The following is a 10,064-nucleotide window of genomic DNA, read 5'->3' as shown; positions in this document are numbered from 1 at the left end:
CTAAATAAAGTTCAAACCAAAACTAGCTCAACACTAACGCTAACAAAAGAAATTCAATTTACCAATAGGAATGACAATAATGTTGGATATCTATTCTTTAGTTTTGCATAATTAGTTTAGAGAGTGAAAATACATAACTTAAGTTTTTTTTCTTTTTCATGTAACTAATACTTATTAGCCGTGCTTATTTTAGCATGACTTAGTATTTTTAGATTATGGTCATTTTCTTTATGGCTTGTTAATTAGCAATATTTATTTTAACCGATTTTATTAGTTTTTGTTGAATATTTTAATACAATGTTATCACTCTTCTCACATTTTGTGTTATTTTCTTAAGAAACATCTTAATTATATAGTTGTATCTTACTAGGACTAAAGAAATATTTGAAGTAAAAGTTATATATTTTGTATCAAGACTATTAAAAAAAAAAAACCCGAAAAATTCGAGAAAACCGAATAACCCGAGAAAATCCGAGGTTGAAAAACCCGAATTTTATTGGTTTTGTTTGGTGTATAAATTAAAAAACCCGAGGCAATTAGTTTGGTTTGATGTTTAAAAAATCCGAACCAACCCGGTCCATGTACACCCCTAGTTGGGGGTGTGACATATAATATAAGCTAATGAAGCTCAGAAAAAGGTCAACAAGGTCAAAAGTACCGTAACGGCCAAATGGATCGTTACAGAGAAGGGTTAAAAAATGCTTTGAAAAGTTTTGACACGGTATTGATCATCCTAAACTTTTCTATTGTGTTTCAATCTATAAATTTGTATCAAATTGGTAAGTAAATTTACATTATTATGTGAAGAGCAATGTAATACATTAAAATATAACCTTAATAACCAATCGAATCAGAACTTTTTATTCTTTATTGATTTTCTTGGAAATCAGTTAAGTCATTAGTTTGAAATTTTCTTTTTTTCTTTTTTATTTTTATTTTTGTGTTCAGTGTTTCTTTAAAGAAAACACAAAATCAAATTTTAAATACTATATCATTGTATTATTCAAATTTATTAGTCTTATATAATCAAATATGACATTTTGCCATGTTTTTATATATGTTTAATTTTGAATGATTTCTTTTAAAATTGGGTTTTTGAATTTTTTTTTTAGATAAATAGTAGTTTGTCTAAATCAACTTTGATTAGTGTAGTAACATCCGATTAGCATTTTCATTCCTAATTTATTTTTTCTAGCATGTGGGACAGCTGAATTGATCTCTCTTTCCTTTAGCTAATCCCTTTCAAAGTCGGAGGAGTGTAACAATGGAAGAAATCAATGGAGTTGAAGGTGACAATTCAAGAAAGGATTTAGCAGTTCTCAAGTGATTGACTTTGAGTATTATTTGAATTAGTAGCAATTAAATAATTTTTTTAGTATTTTTTTAATGTCAGAACAATTTTATTGGTTATAGATGTATTGTTGAACTTCCTATAAGTTATTTAATGTGATTATATATCAACTAAATTTAGAATTTTGGCTTATTTGAATTGTTTGTTCTTTTAAGAAAGATATCAAGCGTGGGTTTGTACTGTATTTTCATTTTATGTTACTTGGGGTATAATTCTATTATATACAATAAGCACTTGGGAAGTTGAGAACTCAAATAAATAGTAAATTGTAAACTTTGAGAAGATATTTGAGTTGAGAGTAAATCGTTTTTGATAAGTTTGAAAATCGGTTAAAATAATTGATTTTAAGTTGGTGAACGTAATAAACTTTATGATTTAAAATAATGGTAATGATATGATTAAAAAATTAATATTCGATTTCAATTATAATTATTTACGCGGATTAACATTTAGAGGAAAGATGGTAGGAATCTAAACGGATATGTGTTTTAGGTGAAGAATTTTAATCCATTCAGTTTTTGTAGGAGATACATTCAATATTACGCTAGCAAAGTGTTGCAAATCATTACCAATTTGATGATTTGAATTTGGTAGATGTGGCCATGATGTTTGTGTGAATTGAAATAGTTTAACTTAATTCATACATATATTCCCTAAGAGGCCTCGAACATACTGCAACATGCTTATTTCTTAATCAAATGATACATTTTTATGCTAAAAAAAGCATTTTTATGGAATAACTAAAACTAAAAGGTTCCCGTTGTAGAAGTTAAACTATAAGTCTTCCTATTCCTGAGAAATTTTTTTCTTTTCTTGAAGGATCTAAACAAATGGCTAATATTATTCATAACAAATATGAACGTGATAGGGGGAAGAACTTAAGATCAACGGAAATACTCATATATTTCTATTCAACAATCTTAATTAATTTTTTCTCTTACCGTGTATCAAATAGTTTAAATTTCACAATTAATAAAGTAATAAATTTTTTAATATGATCAAGCAAATAAGCTAATAATTTTTATGATTTTTTTTCTAACGCGTTCCCGCGCAACGCGGGGTACGATACTAGTTATTGTTAAGGATATAGAAAGATAACATTTAACAATTGCAACATCAAATTCTGAAAAGAACATTCTAAATTGCAAAAATGATTCTCCAGGAGCTGTATATATAAAGACCTTTCTAAATTCAATATTTTATGACCAACAAATATTGGACATATAGCATAAAAATTACTATAATTCACACCTTTGATTTTTATTTGTTTATAGTTAATGATGTTATAAAAATTAAACTCACTGCCATATATTACTAAAAATTATAGTTTTAAAAAATAATTTGACTCCCCAAATATAGAGTACTCCTTCCGTCCCAATTTATGTGACACTCTTTCTTTTTTAGTAGATTAGTTCAAAAAAGAATGACACCTTTTTATATGTCATAACAATTCAACTTTAGATTTATCTTTTTACCCTAAATGGAATAACACATAGCTACACAAATTCCTATGATTTGTTTTATACTATAAGTTTCAAAAATCTTCTTAAACTTTGTGCTTAGTCAAACAAACTCATATAAAATGGGACGGATGGAAACAACTACTACCATATAGGAAGCGCAGTATACATATGTCAACTAATATAGTTAACAGGTCCAAGCAGTGTGCACGATAAGTTCCCCAGTAAGATTTCCAATACATAGGATAAGAAAGAAGAACAGGCATAATGCAATAACATACAAAATCTCCATCAGCAAGATCTTCGATGGAGTGTTTACAAAGTAGCTATCCTCAATTTTTAATTAGTTAATTTTCCACTTGAGGACAATCTTTCTTTTCCTTTCTTTACTTAGATATTCCTTAAACAATGTTGATACAGACAATACATTACTTGTTTTGTTTATTCAATAAGATAGAAGAAAACAACACGTAAATTGTCTGTCTCTCTTTCAGAGTCCAACCATATGGATACAAACACACCTGTTAGTATTTTTTGTTTGCCGTGTTACATGTGAGGAGTTATGTGGAGTAATTTGATTAACTAGCCTATTAAATCAACTAAAAAGTTCCAAAGAATTTTGAAGAGTAAAGATTAAAGGGGTATATATATATATTCATTAGACTACTAATACATTAATATATATATATATATATATATATATATATATTTAAAGGTTATATATATTTAAAGTATATATATGTGTGTGTATATATATATATATATAAAGGGGTATATATATGTGTGTGTGTATATATATATATATATATATATATATATATTATATTACTCCCGACCGCTAGCAGTGTGCACGATAAGTTCCCCTGTGTTTGAAATGAATGGGGTGTACTTTTTTTTTTTTTTTGGGTTTCACTATTTTTCATATAATATATATATATATATTATGTTCAAAACACGATTAATATAATATTGTAGCTTGTGTTCCGTATCTAAAACTTTATTATATTAGTATATATTTACGAATACAAAGTCTGCACTTTTTTTTTAACATTATATTTTTTTTAATATGGGGTTCAATTTTTATTTTATTTTTTGATATTGCTTGATTTTGTTAATATGGGGTCCACTTTTTTTTTTTCCCATGAGTTTGGAGATGGTGAGTTCCACTTTTTTTTCTTCCTTTTTTTTATTTTTTATTTTTTAGATTGCTTGGTGTTATTTGATAAGAAAGAAGAACAGGCATAATGCAATAACATACAAAATCTCCATCAGCAAGATCTTCGATGGAGTGTTTACAAAGTAGCTATCCTCAATTTTTAATTAGTTAATTTTCCACTTGAGGACAATCTTTCTTTTCCTTTCTTTACTTAGATATTCCTTAAACAATGTTGATACAGACAATACATTACTTGTTTTGTTTATTCAATAAGATAGAAGAAAACAACACGTAAATTGTCTGTCTCTCTTTCAGAGTCCAACCATATGGATACAAACACACCTGTTAGTATTTTTTGTTTGCCGTGTTACATGTGAGTAATTTGATTAACTAGCCTATTAAATCAACTAAAAAGTGAAGAGTAAAGATTAAAGGGGTATATATATATATTCATTACTCCCGACTACTAATACATTAATATATATATATATATATATATATATATATTTAAAGGTTATATATATTTAAAGGGGTATATATATGTGTGTGTATATATATATATATAAAGGGGTATATATATGTGTGTGTATATATATATATATATATATATATATATATATATATATATATATATATATATATATTCATTACTCCCGACTGCTAATACATTACTTGTGTGTGTATATATAAATCAACTAGTGCAAAGTTCCAGTGATTATTTAAGACTATTTTTATGCATTAATATATATATATATGTGTGTATTAGTGTGTGTGTGTATACATGTTAATGTATATATATATATGGTATATACCCACGTTTATATATATATATATATATACACATATAATATATATATATATACACAATACGTGTTATTTATGTTCAAAACACAATTTACTTTATTATATTAGCGTTTTCTATGAATAACATTATATATATATATATATATATACTTTTTTTAAATACATATGGACATATACTATTTTTTATGCATATAATATATATATATATATATATATATATATATATATATATATATATATATTAATATATATATTTTATATATATATATATACATATGTTTTTTTATATGGGATTCACTTTTTTTTATATATATACGTGAGTTTGAGACGGTGGGTTCCACTTTGTTTGTTCCGTATTTATACTTTATTATACTAAACTACGAATACGCACTTGTTTTTGACATCATTTGTTTTTTTAATATGGGAATATACTTTTTTTCTTTTATTTTTGATTTTGTTAATACGGGGTCCATTTTTTTCTCCGTGAGTTTGGAGATGGCGGGTTGTTACTTTTTTTTTTTTTTTTAAAAATATTGGTTGGTGTTTTTTTTTTTAATATTGATTTTTTAATATAGGACCATATATATATATATATATATATATATATATATATATATATATATATATACTTTTTATTTTTTATATGTTAATATACTTTTTTTCTCCGTGAGTTTGGAGATGGTGGGTTCCACTTTTTTTTTTTTTTTTTTTTTTTTTTTTTTAATATTGGTTGGTGTTTAATATGGGGACCACAATTCGTGAGTTTGGAGATGGTGGGTTCCATCCGTATCTAAAACACACGAATACAAAACAGAAGTTTTGTTGATATTGTTTGTTTTTTTTAATATGAGATTCACTTTTTTTTATATTACTTGATTTTGTTAATATACTTTTTTTTCTCCGTGAGTTTGGAGATGGTGGGTTTCACTTTTTTTTTTTTTTAAATATTGGTTGGTGTTTTTTTTTTTTAATATTGTTTGTTGTTTAATATGGGGACCACACTTTTTTTTTAATGCTTAAGGGGGTGGTGGGGCCCACTTAAAAAAAAATTGGACGGACGACGAAACTGAGCCAAACTGGCTCTTCTATATAGTTAGAATATATATATACACACACATATATATACCCCTTTAAATATATATAACCTTTAAATATATATATATATATATATATATATTCATTGACTGCTAATACATTACTTGTTTTGTTTATTCAATAAGATAGAAGAAAACAACACGTAAATTGTTTGTCTCTCTTTCAGAGTCCAACCATATGGATACAAACACACCTGTTAGTATTTTTTGTTTGCCATGTTACATGTGAGGAGTTATGTGGAGTAATTTGATTAGCTAGCCTATTAAATCAACTAAAAAGTTCCAAAGAATTTTGATATATATATATTCATTACTCCCGACTGCTATTGAGGGGAGTAAAAACCAATTCAATAAGCTGGGCAGGAAATGGATACACAAAATGAAAAGAGCAATGATGAACTCAAGTACGAGAAAATTGCTTGGGGAAGTTCATTGCCAGTGCCTAGTGTTCAAGAACTAGTGAGAAATGATGCTAAAGAGGTTCCCAAGAGATATATACAGAACAATGAGAACAGACCAATTACTAATTTTAAACCATCTCAAGAGTCAGCTGAAATCCCAATCATCAATTTTTCACTTCTTGCTGATGGAAACGAAGATGAACGAAAAAAGATGCACTTGGCATGCAAAGAATGGGGTTTCTTCCAGGTATATATATATATGCACAGTTTAGTTTTGTGCAAAGGAATTTTGGTTTATGTTCGTAAATGTTGTTTCTTTTATTTGTAGCTATTAAACCATGGGATTACAAAAGAGGTGATGCAGAATGTGAAGAAAGCTGTATCCCGTTTTTTTGAACTTCCATTGATTGAAAAAAAGAAATATGCCATGGAAAAAGATGATCTCCATGGATATGGTCAAGCTTTTGTACACTCAGAAGAGCAGACACTAGAATGGTCTGACATAATGTTTCTCATTATATATCCACTCAAATCAAGGAAAACCATGGTCTGGCCAGAATTACCAGGTTTCAAGTATGTATTATAAGCTAACTATGGTCGTACGTAGAAATATCATGACACGTTTAAGGCATTTATTGTTGTTGTTATAGGGAAGCAGTTGAGGAGTACTCTTCAAATTTGGAAAGGGTACGTGATGAGATATTAGAGAACATATCATTATTGTTGGGATTAGAGAGAAAGACTCTGAAAGAGATGCATGGAGAAATGAAGCATGCAGTGCGAATGAACTACTATCCACCATGTCCAAATCCTGATCTTGTTCTAGGAATTGGACCACATTCAGATGCCACATCCATCACTTTACTCCTACAAGATGATGATATTACTGGACTCCACATTAACCACAATAAAACATGGATCCCCGTTCACCCTATTCCTAATGCCATACTTGTTAACGTTGGTGATTGCATTGAGGTATATATGAGCCTTTTGCTCTTACTTAGGGGGATATTTTCACTTTTATCCTCTCTATTAGCTTATTTTGTTCTGTATGACATTCTTTTAAGCTTTAATTGATTTAGATTAGCTCTCCATTGATAAACTCCAACAAATTTAACAGATCGTTAAATATAAAATAGACTATATATTTCCTGTTTAAGTGGAGAAATTTAGTGTTTTTTATCACATAAATATAAATATATGTTGTGAGTGAAGGGGTGGGCGTTCAAGCTAGAGGAAGCTCTAGGATTTAGAGGTTCCGGGTGCCATAATTTTTTGCATCCAAATAGAGTAAATTTATTGACCGGTTTGATCAATGTTGGGCTTAGGGTCGGGTTATTCGTCTTTTCAATTTATCTTAGCCAAATGGATCGAATGGAAAAACATATGCTCCCTCCGTCCCATTATAATGTCTTACTTTTATTTTTGTTCTGTCCCAAAAAGAGTGTCCTTTTCTATATTTAGTAAGTTGGCAATTTAAACACAAGACAAGTTTAAAACCACAAGATTAAAGACATTTTAGTACATTAAACACATCTTTTAGTTTAGGACCACAAGATTCAAAAGTTTCTTTTTATTCCTTAAACTTGTGTTTAAACAAACTAAGATACTTAAGTTGGGACGAAGGGAGTAATAACTATAACAAGTTGACACACGAGGGTTTTTGTTCTGATGGGAGAGAGAATATTTTTGGATTATAAAAATTATGATATTTTACCTTTTTATATTTAAGCAAATAACTAATATATAAGACAGGAAAAAAAGTCGAGAATTAATGAATAAAGACAGTCAACAGTATTAATAATTAAAAACAAGTCAAGAGGATTTAAGGAAACAAAATAAGAAAAAAGAAAAGGAAAGAGGCAACTGATATAAATGGATTTCTAAAGTTGTGCAGTCAATCTCATTCATTAAGATAAATTTTATTTTAAATGTAAAATATATAATAATTAATACTAACTAGCATAAATGGGTTCCTAAATTTGTGAAATTTACCGTGTATTTGTGCTGTTGTGAGCCTATGCTGTCTATTTAGTGCAACAAGCCAAAAATTTAATTAAATGTTGTGGGTGAAGCTTCGAGCCCTCATCATCAAGGAGGCAACTTCGGCCTTTTGCCCCTGGCACCTTGGGGTCATTTATTTTTCTGGCTGGCAATCTATTTATTTCATATGATTTTATATAATACATATATACATGATGTACGTTTTTACTGAAGCTTGCGGGTTGCGTGACACCCCCCTCGGGCCTTAGTAGATCTGCCCCTGGTTTAGGCCTTTCGGATTAGTCCGATTGGATATGACAATTGTGGTTTAGATATGGGGTTTTAGATTGAAGAAATTACGATCCAAATCCAATCAGATTGTATTAGAATTTTTATGTTCGGTTTTGGATCAATTGGTTTGGGTATTTCGGATTTTCAGTTTTGACTTTTAAGCCTCTAAGACAGACCATAACAAATTAACAACCTCAATTCACTTAATAGTTTGATCCTTAGAATGTATAATTTTGTACAGTTAACAAGGATTGAGATCACCCTGCCACCCATGCCGTGTAATTCCATATTAGGCTTAATACTGTAATGGGTAGGGCTGCAGGGTGCTAATCTATTGGACCATTGGAAATTTGACTTATTAGTATTGGATACATATGATATGAGTAGGGCTTAATATAAGACAATTTTTTTTTAGATTTTCGGGTAGTACTAAATCTTATATGCAATCCAAAATCCATACATTTCTCAAAAAATTCAAAGTCTAATGCATAATCCAAAAATAGTTGGATTTCAGGTTGGCTCAAACTATGTCCACTCTTAGTTGTGACAATTTTAAATCTATATATGCTACATAAGATTATGGGGCAAAACGTGTCGAAAAAATCTCATGAGTAAAAGTACATGATAGATTGTATGATCATCCTATATAAATATTTACATAGTAAAAGATGATATATTTTTTTTTTATTTACTAAATAGTTGAAGGACCAAGAGAGCAATATAATTCTTTTCATTTGTCAGTATACACACATTATCTGATTTATGTTATTTCCTTGCAATAATTGAGCTTGATAACTTGAGTGACAGATTTGGAGTAATGGGATGTACAAGAGCATTGAACATAGGGCTGTAACTAACAAGGATAAAGTCCGAGTATCTATTGCGACGAACGTGTTTCCAGCTGACACAAGGGAATTGGAGCCAATTAAGACAATGATATATGAGCAACGTCCAAGCATGTATAAAAGGGTTAAGTTTCTTGATTTGATTAGATATGGAATGTCCAAAACGATGGATGGAAAGATATTTATCGAGTTTGCCAAGGAAGAGGACAATCAAGGGCCATGACGTCACTGCTCTCAAGTAACAGCAAGGAAGGGCCAGCTATTTGTTGTGTTAATAACAATTATTACTTTAAAATAATATTGTCCCCAACTTATGTTTTGCAAGGACATGCATTGTGTGTGATAAGAAACCCTGTAAGATATTAATAATTGGTATGTGGGTATGCATTGTGTGATAAGAAAGCATGTATGATATTAATAATCGGTATTTGGGTATCTGTTGCATGTTAGTGATAATGAAGAGAGCAAATCTTTTGATGTATCACAATGTTAAAAAGCCTCTCTTTCTTCCCTTTTTTTTTTTTTTTTTTTTTTTTTTTTTTTTTTTTTTTTGTTGTTGTTGTTGTTGTTGTTGTCGTTGTCGTTGTGGAAATCTGTTGAGTAGCTGCTGGCTCAATAATCATGGGCTTAACATTGAAGTTTCGATGATTAGATAAACAATATATCTGAGACAATCAAC

General features: G+C 29.0%; 1 protein-coding gene across 1 annotated transcript; it reads left to right on the top strand.

Moving 5' to 3' along the window:
• The first annotated feature begins 6,141 nt into the window (after positions 1 to 6,141).
• On the top strand, positions 6,142 to 9,864 carry LOC132051166 (codeine O-demethylase-like). The gene is made up of 4 exons (XM_059442430.1): positions 6,142 to 6,513; positions 6,595 to 6,839; positions 6,917 to 7,241; positions 9,348 to 9,864. Exons 1-4 carry the CDS (start codon positions 6,232 to 6,234, stop codon positions 9,606 to 9,608), a joined length of 1,113 nt encoding a protein of 370 aa, XP_059298413.1. The 5' UTR covers positions 6,142 to 6,231; the 3' UTR covers positions 9,609 to 9,864.
• Positions 9,865 to 10,064: the final 200 nt, after the last annotated feature.

The sequence above is a fragment of the Lycium ferocissimum genome, chromosome 3 (genome assembly GCF_029784015.1).
Source record: "Lycium ferocissimum isolate CSIRO_LF1 chromosome 3, AGI_CSIRO_Lferr_CH_V1, whole genome shotgun sequence".
NCBI lineage: Eukaryota > Viridiplantae > Streptophyta > Magnoliopsida > Solanales > Solanaceae > Lycium > Lycium ferocissimum.
The sequence above is the reverse complement of the archived record's forward strand: the minus strand, read 5'-3'. Positions and strand labels throughout refer to the sequence as shown.

Excerpts from the sequence above, each read along its gene's own strand:
- LOC132051166 (XM_059442430.1), top strand. The coding sequence starts at position 6,232 with ATGGATACACAAAATGAAAAGAGCAATGATGAACTCAAGTACGAGAAA. Across the intron at positions 6,514-6,594 it reads AAGAATGGGGTTTCTTCCAG|CTATTAAACCATGGGATTAC; the intron begins GTATATATATAT and ends TTTTATTTGTAG. Across the intron at positions 6,840-6,916 it reads CCAGAATTACCAGGTTTCAA|GGAAGCAGTTGAGGAGTACT; the intron begins GTATGTATTATA and ends TTGTTGTTATAG.